The 16,970-nt window shown below is 49.5% G+C and overlaps 1 protein-coding gene across 23 annotated transcripts in view; it reads left to right on the forward strand.

The window, feature by feature from the left end:
* Shank2 (SH3 and multiple ankyrin repeat domains 2) overlaps positions 1 to 6,647 on the forward strand; it is a 441,204-nt gene extending 434,557 nt beyond the window's left edge. For all 23 annotated transcript variants that reach the window (XM_076914200.1, XM_034510387.2, XM_076914238.1 and 20 more), the window contains one exon: positions 1,212 to 6,647. In XM_076914200.1, coding sequence (XP_076770315.1) covers positions 1,212 to 1,782 — 571 coding nt within the window. In that variant the 3' untranslated portion in view covers positions 1,783 to 6,647. The remainder of the gene's footprint in view (positions 1 to 1,211) is intronic.
* Positions 6,648 to 16,970: the final 10,323 nt, after the last annotated feature.

A 16,970-nucleotide genomic window follows, 5' to 3' on the forward strand; every position in this document is an offset into this window, starting at 1 on the left:
CAGGGACAACCAACTGTATGTATGTCACCTCAGACTCTCTCCCCTCACTTAAGCTCTGAGGAGGTCCTAGTCTGCTAGCATCTGTATGTCCTGCAAGGGGACTAAGTAACGGGTCCCCAACGTTCAATGGACCAACACCATCATCAGGCCCCATGACATCACACCCAGAATCCCCACCCTGACAGTTGGAGGTGGACTGGGGATCTCTCAATTCTGACCAGTTTATGCAGGACATGAAGACATGGGCTAAGCTCTGAGCCACTTTAGGCTGTACCGGTGGCAGGATGGACCTTCCCATCCTTTCCCAGAAATCAGTGGGGTGTGGTGTGTCCACATTCACACAGGTAAGCCCAGGCCAAGAGACACACCTACTTTCTTTAACCTGGTGCTGTCTGCAGCTTGGCAATAGAGCAAGAAGCAGTGTTTGGAGGTAGGCTTTGCCTTCCTAGGTATGCGGCTAGAAAGTCTTCCAGGGCCCTGACCAACATGGGTCAGAGAACACATCTCATACTACTTCCAGCTAAGAACAAGAATATCCTCGGCCCTCAGGAGAACCTCCTCCCAAAGCAAGTCACCTACCCACAGTGGGTCTGAGGAGGTAGGCTCTGTGAGAGTTGAGCCTGCCCCTCCCTATTCTGAGGACTTCACCTACCCAAATGTAGCAGGAAGGGCACCTATGGCCACCACTGGAAAAAGGGGCTTCTGTCTCCTATGGTAATAGGGACAGATCACCCTGCCAGCAAGTCTCTACGTGCAGGGAGTATACCCTGAGGCCTGTTGTCAAATGACCCAGTCAGTAGTAGGCAAGGTTCCCTATGAAGAGGCCCCCTGAAGAACTTAGCCTGAATCACACTGGCAACCTGGATGCTCTGTGCACTGAACATCCAAAACCCAAGAAATTTAACCCTAAGCAGAGCCCTGGCAGGCTGTGAGACAGTGAGCCCCCTGGATGGTATATGTTGCTGCAGAGGGACTAGGCTCATTCTTGCCTACACAGGGGGTCTCTCCAGGCTCCTCCCAGCCTGGCCCAGGTGAGTGGCTGGCTTGCTGTGCTGTGATGCCTCCTGCTCTACCCACACTCCTCTGACTGGCATGGCGGTCTGTATCACTGCCAGTGCAGACCCTCTGCTGTGGTGTGGGTGCCTCCCATTTCCATCCCACGATCCTCAGTGACCCGGAAGTGATGTTCTTCTCTGTCGTTGCTGTTTCAGAAGCCCGGAGGTCATGAGCACTGTCTCAGGTACACGGAGCACGACGGTCACCTTCACTGTCCGCCCTGGCACCTCCCAGCCCATCACCCTGCAGAGCCGGCCCCCCGACTATGATAGCAGGACCTCAGGACCGAGACGTGCCCCAAGCCCTGTGGTTTCACCAACGGAATTGAGCAAAGAGATTCTGCCCACCCCTCCGTCTGCTGCCGCAGCCTCTCCCTCCCCCACACTCTCAGATGTCTTTAGCCTTCCAAGCCAGTCCCCTGCAGGGGACCTGTTTGGCTTGAACCCAGCAGGACGCAGCAGGTCACCATCTCCTTCAATATTGCAACAGCCAATCTCAAATAAGCCTTTTACAACTAAGCCTGTCCACCTGTGGACGAAACCAGACGTGGCAGACTGGCTAGAAAGTCTGAACTTGGGTGAACACAAGGAGACGTTCATGGACAATGAGATTGACGGCAGCCACCTGCCAAACCTCCAGAAGGAAGACTTGATAGATCTTGGGGTGACTCGAGTTGGGCATAGGATGAACATAGAAAGGGCTTTGAAACAGCTGCTGGACAGATAAGGGTGGCTGCCCTGGGCCTTCACAGACTCCTTTCTTATAAGTAGAGATGGGCTTATGTTGAAATGTGTGGTGGCCAAGCAGGGGCTGACAGCACCAATCTCCAGTCTGTGGGTTTGTCTCTGGGTACCCAAAGAAGTGCTGTGGGTGTCCCTTGGTGTGGCCAAACCAGGGCCTCAAAACCCAGCTCTCTGTGCAGATTTCTTGGGTGGCTTCTGTCCAAAGAGACAGTAAGGGGGTTTCTGTCCTGGTCTCAGAGGCTGCCATAGATGGCATGTGGGACCCTCTCCTCCTGTGGCAGATACCAGTGTACTCCAGATACCTCCTGAGGCCTCCCTCCTCTGCCTTCTGAGCAACTCTCACCCCTCAGCCCCGGAACACAGCCTTTCTTCAGGCCTTTGGCCTCTGGGTGGGTTCACTGGCTCTGTCCCTCCCCTATGCTCACTCTCAGTGAGCAATTCTAGGTGGAGCCCTGCCTGAGCCAGACCATAGAGAAACACCATCCCATCCACCTCTTTGTCCGACTCCTGTGACGTGCATCTGAGCTTCTTTGGCCCCAAGGTCCTTGGCAGTGGTGGCTGTGTGGACAGGATCGTGCCCAGCTTGCTTTACTTGCTTTCTTTATTTCTGCAAACCGATTAGCATAATTCCAGGGTGGCCAAACTGAAGTCACACGGAGTTAGTCAAAGCACAAAGTCACGATCCTGAGGAGGAGGGAGGCCTGGCGATAGAGCCAGCCAATGTGTGGCTGTCCGACCACACAACCTCCTCCAAGGCAAGGACAGGTGTCTGCCCAGAGCATCTGCCCAGGAGGGAGAGGTGGGGGCTTTTGAAATTTACTCTAATTGGATGTCTGCAGAGCTCCACAGAGGTCAGAAAAGGTGAGCATCTACTTTTACAAGGATGAGAAGACCCAAGGCTTGTGGTAAGCATGGCTGCTATAGGGAAGCCGTTGTCCTCCCTGGTAATGAATGGAATGCCATAACCTTCATCTGCACCAGGCCATGAGTGAGCATCCTGCTGAGGCAGCCCTTTGGCTCTCAGAAGCCAAGAAAGGTGGAACTCAGGGGCCTTTCTCCCTTCTCTCAGATAGTGGGGATCCCACCAGCTTGTCTTAACATCTGGGTCTCAGAGAAGCCCATGGTCAGGACCTGGTGGAGAACACAAAGCGGGGCACAGGCTGTGGCGAAGTTTAGGTGTGCGTGGAAAGGAAGGTGGGGAGCACCCTGGACCAAGCTTCACCTCAGGCCCAGTCACCCTTCTTGCCCCCAGATCTCTCCCTCCCAAAACAATACCTCTAATGTCCCAGGGAGGTCACCGACTGCACCCAGCTGCCACGCAGCCAGCTAGGTTCCTGCAGCCCCCTCTCCCCCGCACTCAGAGGAGACGAGAATGTCAGGTGCCGGTTTTATCATTTCAGAACTAGCCCAGCCCATCTCTAATTATAAAACATTTTTTTCCTTTTTTTCCTTCACTTATGCTCACAACCACGTGTCTGACAAGGCCTGGAACAGCGCTACAACGAACACATAAAATTTAGCAATTAAAAAAAATCTTTCTTTACTGCAAGTTTAAATATGTGTACAGATAGTTCATAAGCACAATATTTTAAGAAAAAAAAAGTGGCTGGTCTACTGGGCAGCCCCTGTGCCACCTAGTGCTGGAAAGCTAAAGGGAAAAGAGGGGTTGTGGTTTAACAATACCATTTCCTTGGGACAATTATACAAGCAACCTTTTAAAAATTATCCTTCCCTGGACACATTAGAACCTGCAACATCAAGTTGTTTTTCCAGCTTTTGCCACATCATTGAAGGGCAATTATTTCTTCAAAAGGATTAGAATCCATGACTCCCCAGTTTGTTCAATAACAATGCACATACATTCATACTTGGATAAACACACACACACACACACACACATACACACACATGCCCTCACGCATGCACCACAACCCTTGATACAGAGACCAGGGCTTTGAATCTTATTCTGTCCCCAAAACCCTTTGCAGGTCAAACTTCTGAATCATCCAATCAACTGCTACCAGGTGTCTGTTGAGCGCCTTGCTCTGGGTTCCTTACCCACAGCAAGGTGAATGAGTATCGTTCCAGAGATGTTGTGAGTTCCGACACTGCGGGGAGCCATTGAAGAATGCAGAGAGTGTGAAAATGTGGCCCCGCCATTAATTTGTCTTCCAATGGGTGGTTCTTCGAAGTCCCTTCAGTGTGCCATAGCACTAGGCTCCTTCCCTTTGCCTCTGGTTGGCATTACCTCTGTGCTCAGTGCCAGACAGATGCTAGGCAGGAGAGACCTGGTGGCTTGGGATGCGCACTGAACTTAGGCAGCAGGTGACAGGCTGCAATTGCCTTCCTTAGACTTCAAGCCACAGGCCTCCAAGCAGAAGCAAGCTGACTGCCAGCCTTGGGGGCGGATAGGCCAGCTTTGCTTTGCAGTGTCTGGTCACAGAAACACAGCTGGACCTATCAGAACTGACCCCCAATCACACCAACACACATTTGCCTAGATACCGGGTCTCTGTCTCTGACAGTTGATTTTGCGCAGAAAGCAATAGTCCCTCATTGAAATAGCAACCCATTGTTCCCCCCACACACACTTGGAACATGTCAGGACCAGGCCCTATCCCAGGACCCTCTTCAGTTGTGAATCAGATGTTAAACTGCTCATAAGGACCATGTGACCACCATTCCAGGTTTTAAGATCAACTTTTGTTATATACTGTAATTTAAATAACTGCATAAATTTACATGCCTAGTTTCTGTAATATTGTGTATACAAAACCAAAATCTCTCAAGCTGTAAATTGTGTATACCCGCCAGGATCCCTATTCTGGGGCATCCGTGCGCATTTTAGATTTAATTCATACAATTAAAAACTCAATGTGACTGCTGACGTGCTGAAACTTTACATAAGAATTATTTGTGATACTTTAGTTAATAAAATGGTGAGTTTTTTTTTCCTAAGTTATTGAACAAGCAAACATTACCCAGCTGACCTGGCAATGACTTTTTGTGTGTGTGCAGGTAGGGGGGCCACCAATATTGATTTTTTTCTCCCATTAGCAATTTTGGGTTTTAAATATTAACATGTTTCACACTATAGTTTGTGTGTAACAACACATGCCACATTATCTTTGTTGCTGTTAATTTTGTGCTCTTTTTCTTTTTAGACTTTATTTATTTAGGAGAGAGAGAAAGAGGGAGAGAGAGAGGGAGAGAGAGCGAGAGAGAAAGTTCCTGTACTTTGCACTTTTCCCCCAAATCCTTCAATCTCTTGTATGGCAACCAAAATTACTGTAAAAAAAAATAAATATACTCTTGCAATAAGGTTGTGGTTCTGATTACAAAGGGGAAGGTGGAGCTGACTCCCCCAGAGCAGTCAAGCTTGCCATCGGAAATAGGATGTTCTGCACACTTCAGCTGGCTTTACCTGGGCATGGTGATAGGATAGCGTCTTCCCTTCAGCCGCTTCACCTCAGGCCCGTTTCCTCAAGTGCCCTCGTTGCCTAAATGGAAACCTTGTATATTATTTCAGAATTGTGCAAAATGTCAAAAATGGGCTTGTGTGACCACTCCTGTGAGCATGAGTCCCAGGCCTGGCTATCCCTTCTGTTTCAGGGGTGGGCACAGGGGCACTCCAGAGACTGACCCAGGCTCACCTCCCTCTTTCCCAGGAGGAGAGGTATCCTCACAACAATGAGGGTTGTCTTCTGGCCAGGGGCCATGGGAGCAGACAACTGAGCGGCTTCTCTGGCTGACCTAAGCAAATGATGCTTCCACAAACAGCAGTGGACTAAGGCCAGGACAGACAGAGAGAAGCTGGGTCTTTGGCGAGCAGCTGGACCAGGAGCTTAGGACCGTCCGTGCACTACTGGAAGTATATCTGAAAACCACTGAACCTCTCTGGCCTCCTGAGTTTCTCCCCAACAGGGTCTTTCCTTGGGCACACCTACATCTAAGCAGCAGCCACTGTGTCCCCATCTTTGTCCTTCGTTCCTGTGCTCCTCCAACAGATTCTCCTAGACCATCAGCTCCCCCAGCTTCACTGTCTAACAGCTTTTTCCAGACCCCTTGGTAAATTGGGCATTCATCAGGGGACACCTACCGGCCGACCTTCTCTGTACTTGAACTGTATTTGAGGCATTTGCTCCCCAGGGGTCTGGACCATGCCTCCACATGTAGAGGCCCTGGGTGGGAACATCCTGGATAGAGGGGTCACATAGACACTGGCATTCAGACTGCCTGCTTTGGGTAGAATCTGGCAGTGTCCTGTGCCCTGCCCCAGATTCTAGCAGCCCCCTGGCTCCACCCTGCAAGTCCCTACTGTCCTGATGATGCTGTTTCTTCCTGCACTCTGGGACATGGGTCTGCTGCTCACAGTCTTTGTTGGTTTGTATTTGAAAATCACTGCAGCCAGTGTTCACGGCTTCTACCAGAACTCTATCCACAGCCAATCCGAAACTTTAATATGGGCCTTCAAATAAATTCTGAATAGAACAATTGATTTAAAAACAAAGTGTGTGCCTTGGGTGTTTTGAACTAATCTGCATAATACCATACTGTAAACTGTACATTTGATAAGAGGATCAATGTATAATGTAGCTGATTTTAAAAAAAAAAATAGTTCTAGTGCCTTGTCTTCTGAACTGGAAGCCCGTATCAATGCACAACCTAAAGAGACAAAGCCCGACTGGACAACTGAGTGCTGAGAGGAGCTAGCCCCTGTGCAGGGCCCTTCTCATCAGAAGACTGTGGAATACACACAGTCGGTTATGCTTAAGAAAAAAAAATAGAGAGAACATTGAAACAGAATTGTGTTATCAACTAATTTTCCATTAAAAATGCTCTCTGCTACATCACGTCCAGTATTTTCATTTAAATGCAAACATCTTTTAGAGGATTTTCATGGGGGGTGGTGTCATTTCTGGTGGCGTCCTGGGTGCGCAGCTCTTGTGTTATAGTGCCCCCTGGTGGCTCTGGCCAGTGCTGCTTACTGAGGTCAGCAGTGGTCTCAGTTTCATGTTTTACTAAAAATACACAAAATATTTGCATTCTAGTGACTGAGACTAGGCATTAGAAGTATGTCACTGTCAGCTGTTTCTAGAAATTCAAGATATCAGATTTCCCTGAGTGGCCTCCATCCTTGGTGTGGGGGGCACACTCTGGGAGCAAGCATTCTGTCCCTGGGTCTAGACTAATCACAATTATAGTGAGCCTTGAGGAACTCAGCCAGAGAGGGGAGTGATGTCACCACATACCGTGTCTCCTTGGTCTACTGATGACAGAGACAAGGTAGACACCATGCTAGACACACTGGAATGCCATAGAGCGGTACTGCACACACACACACACACACACACACACACACACCCCTTAAAGATGCAAGGAGTGCCTCAGCCCCAAGCCTGTCATGAGGCTGTGCTACAGCCAGCAGGCTGTGGACACATGGGTCACAGAGTCTCAGGCAGGGTAGATCCCAATAATCCCAGAAGCTGAATCATGGAATGCAGAAAGAAGCGCCTTCTTTCTGGTGTTAGCATTGCGTCCACACAAGGAATGTACCCTAGGGTCAAGAGTCCAAAGGTGAGACTGAACACTGCCCACAAACACTGGGTGAGATGCCCAGACATCCTAGGGACACAACCAGAACACAACCTGGAGTTTACTCAGCAGCCACCCACTCTCTTGGCTGCTTATGGAAATCAAGCCACCCTGATACTGCCCAGAACCGTTATAAAATCGTGCTGTCTACCCCAGGACTGAGGGGGGGGTAATGAACACACTGTGTAGGACATTGGCACAAGCAGAGTCCATCCTGGGCACAGCAGGGTGCCCTCTAGGAGTGTGTACCAGCTATGAGGCAGAGCCCTACTCAAGGGCACTTCACAGTCTCAGTGTGGAAGCAGGTCCTGCCCGAGTCATGGAAAGGAGAGGTCCAGTTTACTGTGCAACCTCCCTGACCAGGTTCACGTGGAGAGGAGAAGCCACAGGTGCCCTAGGAATAGGCCACTTGGTCAGAATTCACGTCTGATGCCAGGGTCATGACCTCCCCCTTCTCCTTCTCAAGTCGTTAGTTCAATTCGGGGATTCTGGAAGCTCAGTACTGCCCAGGACCACAGCCCACACCAGCTTCTAGAGAAGAGAAGGAGGCTGGAATCCGACACAGACAACCCTAACCTCCTTACCTGTGGTCAAGATTGCCACACACAGGGAACCTGACCTTCAAATCGAGGACATACAGGAAAAGAGCACTTGGTTATGTGTGCCACTGACTTTAATGTTTCCTGAGACCTGTCGCCAAGCAGATATCCCTTTTATCAGCCATGTAGATACCATGTGGACAGGATTTTCAAAAGTCCAGTCCTCGACATGAGCACGCACAACTGTCACTCACAGCTGGGAACTACCTGCAGTCTCTGTGCATATTTTTCTGTAAGGCCTGTCAGCCACAGCTGGCTCTGGTGCCCACGATGACCTGGGTGCTGGTCCACCACAGTGGCTTTTCCCCCACAGCTTCCTCTCCTGCTGAGAAGAGGGCTTTTGCCTTTCTGCCCCTTCCAGATCACAGGTATGATGGAGGAGGTCAGAGCCGGAAGCACAGACTTACTGCCTCGAAGCCAAGGAGGAAGCCAGAAAAGGACAGCAGCAGACCTCCCTGGCTGTGGAGCACAGCATCTGGGCTGGCTCAAAGCAGCTCCACTTTCAAGCAAGAATCCGTGAGCTGTGACTGCAGAGACCCCGGTAGAGAAACAAGAGTGTGGCAGCTCTGAGGGAACCCACGACCTGAATCCTTCCGTCCTCTGCACCAGCTGTCTGCCCTCCCCCTGAACCAGCTTTATGGAGGAGAGAGGTGCTCACTGAATCATGTGGCTGCTCCTCTCCACTAAGGGGAGGGAGGACCACGGAAGCTGAGAGCATGAGAAACAAGCCTGGTTTGGTTGCAACAGGCACATGGAGATGGTTGCCCTGCCAGTCCTCAGCCATGTGCAGGAAAGCAGGCTCAGGAACATCTGACAGGAGGTGCATTCCGGGAACCAGGAAACCAGAACAGTTAATGATGCTGGGCTCACTCTTCACGCTGGGTTTGAGGGTCATCCCTTCCCTAGATGCACACTGGGGCATAGAAGATGGACCCACAGACTGCCCCCTCTTCCTACCCTGACAGCATCTGTCCTACAGCCCTTGGTCCTGGCCGTTTTCTTCACTTTTGACCCTGAGACTGTTCTCATGGCTACAGTATCCCTAACTCCTCATGGAGATGAGGCAGGTGTCTTGTCTCAAACAATACTTTCTGGGCATGTCATGACTATTTCTGTCAAGAGTGCTTGTGGTCACCTACTGGGGACTTCCACGAGATTATGTCCCCAGTGGTCACTCTCTGAACAGTGTTTCCAGATTCTTAGTGTCTTGTTCAAAGAATTGAAGCACAAACAAATGAGAGAGCAGGAGCTTTATTCAGAAGCAAAATTCTGTACAGCAAATAAGCACTGGACAAGAGGGTGTAGGGGCCTAGTCATGGCTGGACGTTCTCCTGTGGATCCAAGGGGAGGAAGTGGCTGCTAGGTGTGGGGTATGGGTAGTTTTCCATTTTTTTCCATTTTTTTCCAAAATTTTCCATTTTTTTGTTTTTATTTTGGGGGTGAGGGATTCAAGGCAGGATTTCTCTGTGTATCCCTGGCTGTCCTGGAACTTGCTATATAGATCAGGCTGGCCTCGAACTTATAGAGATCCATTGACCTCTGCCTCCAAGTACAAGGACCAAAGGCTTGCACCAGTCACCACATCTGGCTGGTTTTCCATTTTGATCGACAAGTTTGGGTTACCTAAGTCTTGTTCTCTGTTCATTTCCCTTCCCATGATGCCTCTGGCTTTTACATGTGCTCATCAATAATTACACACAGGCATAAGATGGGAACTAGGGGGGTTCCCCTAAAAGTTCACTCTGAGGACACAGTTTGCTGTGCATTCATCCAAAACCAGTTCAGGCTGGATCTGTGTGCCACCTCTAGGTCCCATGTGATCCATGATGTTTGTCCACAAAAGGGATGTGTGACTCATGCCTCACGGGCTCCCCAGGAGGCTTTAAGAGAGTACATGGCACCCTGCCCTACGCCCCTGGACATATTAGCAGTTAAAGGATCCTGAAGGGTGATGCTACTTCAGCAGTTCAGCAACATAACCAACTGAAAGCCACTGTTCCCTGGGAGAGACCCCTCACCCTCGATTCTACAAGTGACCCCCTAGCCCATGCTCCTGCAACTGTCTCCTCACCCACACTCTGCTAGTGACTCCTTCTCCAGGTTCCTATCAGGAACCCCAATTAAAGGCACTGGCTTACCAAGCTGAGCTTGCGTGAATCATTTCTTTGATCTGTTGTTGATCTCCCATCTTGCTATGGCCTTTGTGGTTTTAGAATTGACTTTCGTGCATGTGCACACACGTGCGCACACACACAGACAGAGAGGGGGGGAGGGAGGGAGGGAGGGAGAGAGAGAAAGAGAGAGAGAGAGAGAGAGAGAGAGAGAGAGAGAGAGAGGTTAGGATTGGGTGGGCCATGTGTTCTGAAGGAGACAAGCTAGCAGTAGCTGGAAAATATTTACTGTATACAGCGTGACACTGTCAGGTGGCTATCATTCAGGAGGAGGACGCTATGGTTGATAGAATTTCCACACACGTTGTCAATTTCCACACACAGGATGTTGCTTTGCTATTCCTGAGCCTGGCCCAGGAAAGGTCTTCCCATTCTGATCGGTCTGGGGCACTGAGGTCCCTGACGTACCTATGCTCATGGTAATCACACTCACTCAGGACTTCATTTATTTTCCACACTATCTAGGGTGAGTAGACATTCGTTCACGTCTCCCAGGAAAGTTAATGCAACAGTTGGTGCTTACACAGGGACAAAACAACAAAACAGAGATGCACTCTGAAGGCACATGGGCATTGTGTGTGCCCTGGGTGATGAGATACAACTGAAGCTAAGCTTAGGGTGGGCATGCACGTCCCCAGCTGTGAAAGATATGCGGCCAAGACTGAGCCATCACATCACAAGGTGTGACTCATCACAAGGTGAAGTGTCGGGGTGAGGGGCAGGGTGGCTGTCTTCCTCTGTGTCGCCACATAGAATGGCACTCCTTCTTCATGAATTGAGTCTGCCACATGAGTACAGAGAAGGCCCTTGAGCAGCTAGCAGATTTGAAAATATATTGTGACCAATGAAAAGATTCAGACAGAACAGGACAGTATGTTTGGGTGACAGGACGTGTAACTAAGACTGAGATATCAGCCGAGAAAGGCACTGTCTCTGTGTAAGGAGAGACCATAAAGAAGAGAGCTATGTGAACATTGTTCTTCACGCTAGATTCTGACCCAGCAGGAAAGGGGTCAGGGGTGGAGATGTTGGCTACTGTGTCTTAAGGCTAGAGGACCAGAAGCGACACCTAACAAATTGTATCTGTGCAAAGTAGATGACCCCACACGCTGGAGCTATAGGTCAGTTGGTAGAGTATAGTCCCAGCATTCAGGACCACCAGAATGTACTGCTTCAGAGTCATCTGATGAGGACATGACCCTTCCCCATGCTGCATTGCCTTCCTAGGGAAAATAAAAAGGCATACTCACCCCAGACATGGAAAGCACAGACAAGACAAATGATCCAAGTCCAGCTTGGTGAAATGAATGGGTTTTGTCTTAGTTACTTTTCTGTTGCTGCAATGAGGCACCATAATCAAAGCAACTTATAGAAGGAATGGCTTATTTTGGCTTACAGATCTAGAAGGGTAGTGTCTTAGTTAGGTTTTTACTGCTGTGAACAGACACCATGACCAAGGCAACTCTTATAAAAACAACATTTAATTGGGGCTGGCTTACAGGTTCAGAGGATCAGTCCACTATCATCAAGGCAGGAGCATGGCAGCATCCAGGCAGGCATGGTGCAGGAGGAACTGAGAGTTCTATATCTTCATCTGAAGGCTGCTAGGAGATACTGGCTTCCAGACAGCTAGGATGAGGGTCTTAAAGCCCATACCCACAGTGACACACCTACTCCAACAAAGCCATACCTACTCCAACAGGGACACACCTAATACTGCCACTCCCTGGACCAAGCATATACAAATCATTTAACAGGTAGGTTCATCATGGTGGGAGGCAGGTCAGCAAGCAGTAGGCATGGTGGCTGGAGCAGACAGCTGAGCTCATGTCTTCAACACAAGCACAAAGCAGAGTGGACCCGAAACATGACTGAGGCTTTATAATCTCAAGGCCAACTGCCAGTGACACACTTCCTCCAACAGGGCTGCACCACCCAAACATCCCTCAAACAGCACCACCAACTGGGAACCAAGTGTCCAAACACCTGCACCTATGGGGGACATTTGTCATCCAAACCATAGTTTCTCAGAGTTATAGGACATGTGTATCTATATCACTCAAAGGGTCAGTTTGATCTGGCTTTTTCCCGTCATGTCCTGGTCCTTCCCTTTTGGAATAAGAATGTCTGCTCATTTGTTTATGTGGTGGAAATATGTAAATTGTTTTTAATTTTGTAGAAGATCTCATTTAAAAAGACTTTGGACTCTTAAAGTGTTGGTATGTTTGTTTGTTTGTTTGTTTTGTTTTTCGAGACAGGGTTTCTCTGTGTATCCCTGTCTGTCCTGGACTCACTCTGTAGACCAGGCTGGCCTCGAACTCAGAAATCCGCCTGCCTCTGCCTCCCAAGTGCTGGGATCAAAGGCGTGTGCCACCACCGCCCGGCGTAGTGTTGGGGTTTTTTAAGACTTTTTTTTATTTTAAATTTGACTGCATTTTACATTTTGAGATAAACATGAGACCTGGGGACAAAAGTTAGAAGGTTATGGTTTGAAAGTGATGTGTTTGTGTGTCCAGTTGACGAGGGATGGGATGCGATGGTTAGATTTAACTGTCAACTTGATCTTGTAAGTGTTACGACTCTGAGGGAAAAGGTAACCTGACAGTCAATAGCCAAGGAACACCACACAGCACACCACACAACAAACCTCACACAGGAGACTTATTGGGCAAGACACAGGAGGGTGGCTGCCTTTGATCTGGAGAGAAGCAGCAGAGAACTGAGCATGAGTTAAGCTTATACAGGATATCTTGGACACAGAGTTTTTTAGGGTAGAGATTTCCAAGGTGAGAATTGGTGGAATTTCCAGCTAGTGGAGAGTGTAGGGGTTGGTGGGCTTTCTGGCTCATGGATTGGTGGGTTTGGTGAATTTTCAAACCCAAAAGTGATTTCAACTTTTTACCCTACAGACCCAACTTAGAATTACCGGGGAATAGTACTGGTGAGGGATTGTCTACATTGGATTGAGCTATGGACATGTCTATGGGGATGTATTGAGTTAATTGATGTGAGAAGACCCAGCCCACTGTGGGCAGAACCATTCCCTAGGCAGGGGTTCCTGAACTTTATAAAAGTGGAGAAATCCATCTAAGTACAAGCAAACAAGCAAGTGGGGCGGGGGGGGGGGCACAGAGAAGGAGGGATGGATGGAAGGAAGATGGATTAAAAACAAGGAAAAAGGACTGATGAGATGGTTCAACGGTTAAGAACACTGACTGCTCTTCTGGAGGTCATGAGTTCCAATCCCAGCAACCACATGGTGGCTCACAACCATCTGTAATGAGATCTGATGCCCTCTTATGGGGTGTCTGAAGACCTCTTATGGGGTGTGCTTATATATAATTAATAATTTTTTTAAAACCTTGGGGCTGGAGCAAGAGGGAGAAGGAAATGGGGAGTGGGGAAGCTTGGGCATCTAGTGCTCGGGAGAAATAGATAAACATTATTAAACACACTGGGATATCTTAGCCCTAGGGCCTATCCAGCAGCTTTAGTAGCTCTTGCTTTTGAGCCTGGCCTCACTCTGCCATCCAGGCTGGTCTTGAACTTATGTGTTCAAATCCTCCTCAGACCTTAGGCTTGCATATACACACAGAGACTTCACCCTCAGGGGGGGGTCAGACAATGTGTTGCAAGCACCTGATTAGAGACAGGGGGCCATATGTACCCCCTTTTTTTTTCTACTAAGGAAGTTGGAGCTGTCCAGGTGGTGAATCCGCTACACAGTGGAGGAGCACAGTGGGTGACCTGTCACTAGAGCCCCAGGAGAGTTGCCATCCACACCCCAGCCCACCCCCAGAGCCTTTGCCTTCCTTTCAGAGCATCTTCTTCTTTGTGGTGGTCACATGGAAACTGGAGTGGCAATGGCATAACCAAGACCTAACAGGCCACCTCATTTTCTGACCTTAGCATGGAAGCTGTCAGATACTATCCAGACACAACCGTCTCCAGTCTGTGCATAACAGAGCTTACCAGTGGCCAGCAGTGACTTCAGGACTCCCCAGAAGCCACTGCCCTTCCCTTGATGGCCCCAGTCATTCAGCAGAATGGAGTCTCCACCTTCATGCCCCAGCAGCTCAGAGCATTCGGCCCCATACTCCACAAATTCCTCAGGTCAAAGGCAGCTGGTGGGTGCACCTGACCTTCAGATGGCTGGTGATTAGTTTTGTTCCAGTGCTGATAAGACTTACACTCAGTGCCTGTGGCATGCCAAGCCGCATCCCTAAGCCCATTTAAGAGGAAAGCCAGTACAGCGGGAAGCATGTGTACCGGCTCAAGACCAGGAACAGACCTACTTACGACATCCTGTTCCTCCTGAGCCTCTGTCCCTGCCCCACTCATAGGCAGAGGGGACCAGCAGTGGTCACATCTTTATGTTTCTGTCCCCATCTCTGCCCACCCTCCAATCATGTGAAAGCCACCTTGAGTCCCTAAAGTGGCTGCAATCTCAAGGCCAGAAAGCTCTTTGCTGTAACAGGGGTGAGGGCCCTGCAGTGGGAGGAGAGTGTGACCCTCAGGTTTAGATCCTGCAAGCCACACTGGCAAAATTCTACTTAGGACCCGGGGGCAAGGCAGGGCTGGCTGCCATACCCAGGGGTCACTGAAGGGACATTCAACTGGAGGGTCACAGGGAATCAGGTTCCCATGGGCAGGCCACATAGCCCACAGAAACCACCCCCATCAGTTCCCAGCAGGTAAGGGTCCAGGTGGAGCAGGACAAAGGGCAAGCCATAGCAGCAGGGGCCACCTTTCTGGTTCTCTACCAGAGTGACTGCATTCCCGAACTGGAGCCAGCCCTCCAGGGACAGACTGGGAGTGAAAGTCTTGCTGAGGAACAAAGCCAAGTAAGTATATATCTAGGCATCCCCATGGATGAGGTCACAGCAAGGCTACAGAGAGATCAGAAGCACATCAGGCCTGGGACCCTGGTACTGGAGACTCCTGACTCTATAGGACCAGCAACGTGTCAAGACTTGAGAAAGGAAGCAGCCATAGCTAACAATTGGGTCCCTGGATTTGTCCCCATCATGAGCACCGCACAGCTCTGTGAATAAATGCCACTGTGGAGGCACTATCGGGGTAGCAAGAACAGATTGTACGGACATCCCAGATCCCCCTTGTTCTGCAAACCTGCCTGGGAGTTGCCTGAGGAACAGCCTGCCTGCCACTGAGAGCAGGCTGTCAACAGCAGTGTCCAGCTCTGACAATGGGCAAGTACCAATGGTTTGGTTACTCCTTCTCTGCTTGCTGCTTCTCTGCTACCCCTGGCTGGCTCAGCCAGGGCCACTATTGCCTTCTACACTGCTGGATAGTACCCTAAAAAAAGAAGATACATATGACTATAACCATTAGGATTCATTTAGAGGCTAATTCAAAACTCTTAACTCCTTCTATCTCGTGTGTGTGTGTGTGTAATGTTTAGAGGTCAGAGACCAACCTCAGATATTGCTCAGTAGCTGTCCATTTTGTTTCATGAGACAGGATCTGTCAGTGAGACATGTAGCACACCAGACTAAGTTGGCTGGCCAGCAAGCCCCAGAGATCCTCTGATCTCCACCTCCCCAGAGCTGGGATTATAGACAAATCCCAGTGCACCTGGCTTTTTAAAAATTATGTATATGCATATGGGTTTATATGTGGGTATGCCCATGAGTGTGCAGGTGCCTACAATGACCAGTTCAGAGACCCAGAGGCATAGGATCCCCTGGAGCTGTTACATGTGTGTCCCAACATGGGTGATGAGAACTGAACTCAGGTCTTAACCATTGAGACATCTGTCCAGCTCTCCCAATCCTCCCCTTCAACCCCTGCACTGGTCATTTTGTTGTTGTTTTCAAGTCATACTCTTAATGTATACTCAAGCCTGGCCTGGAATTCAGAGATCAACCTGTCTGGGACTAAAGGATGTAGCACACCTTCCAGCACCAGGCTTTTTGGTTTGTTTGATTTTTTTGAGACAAGGCTTTTCTGTATAGCCTTGGCTGTCCTGAAACTCATTATGTAGACCAGGCTGGCCTTGAACCAGAAGATCCTCTGCCTCCCAAGTGCTGGGATTAAAGGCGTGTGCCACCATGACTGGAGACTGAGTTCACTTATGATGGTGTTTTCCAGTGTGACAGGACCTAGACCAGTGGTTCTCAAGCTGTGGGTCAAACAGGGGTTGCTGGAGAAAACAGATTATGTTACATTATGATTCGTAACAGGAACAGTATTACAGTTACAAAGACACAATGAAATTAAGTTTATGGTTGTGTGTCACTACCACCTGAGGAAGTGTACCAAAGGGTGCCTGCATTAGGAAGGTTGAGCAGCACAGTCCTTGTCTCACCCAGAATGCAGGCCTCTGGGCATGCCTATGCGGGCTTGACTATGTTAACTGATGTGGGAACCATCTTATCTGTGGGCAGGACTGACTATGGATGTGACAGGACTAGCTGTTTCTGTGCTGCAGTATCTTCTCCACCATGATGGAGAGTTTGTGGCTAAGTAAACCCTTGTTCCCTACAGCTGTTCTAATAAGGGTGCTTTGTCACAGCAACAAACCCGAAGACATGCAGCAAACACTTTACCAGCTGAGCCAGCTCCCTGCTCAGATCCTGGGGCCTGAGATTATACTTCAGCCAAAAGCTTCCGTCAGGGAGCAAGGCCCTTCAAGGGCTGGGGCTGCTCAGCTACCCTGGCAAGGGACAGTGCAGCCCTGATAAAGGATACCTGAACTAGCCGCCAGCCCCGGGAACTCAGCCCCAATGCCACCACCTTCAAAGCAAAACATGGAGACCAAGCACTGCAGGAGACCACACGGCAAA

The sequence above is a fragment of the Arvicanthis niloticus genome, chromosome 1, assembly GCF_011762505.2.
Source record: "Arvicanthis niloticus isolate mArvNil1 chromosome 1, mArvNil1.pat.X, whole genome shotgun sequence".
NCBI classification, from domain to species: domain Eukaryota; kingdom Metazoa; phylum Chordata; class Mammalia; order Rodentia; family Muridae; genus Arvicanthis; species Arvicanthis niloticus.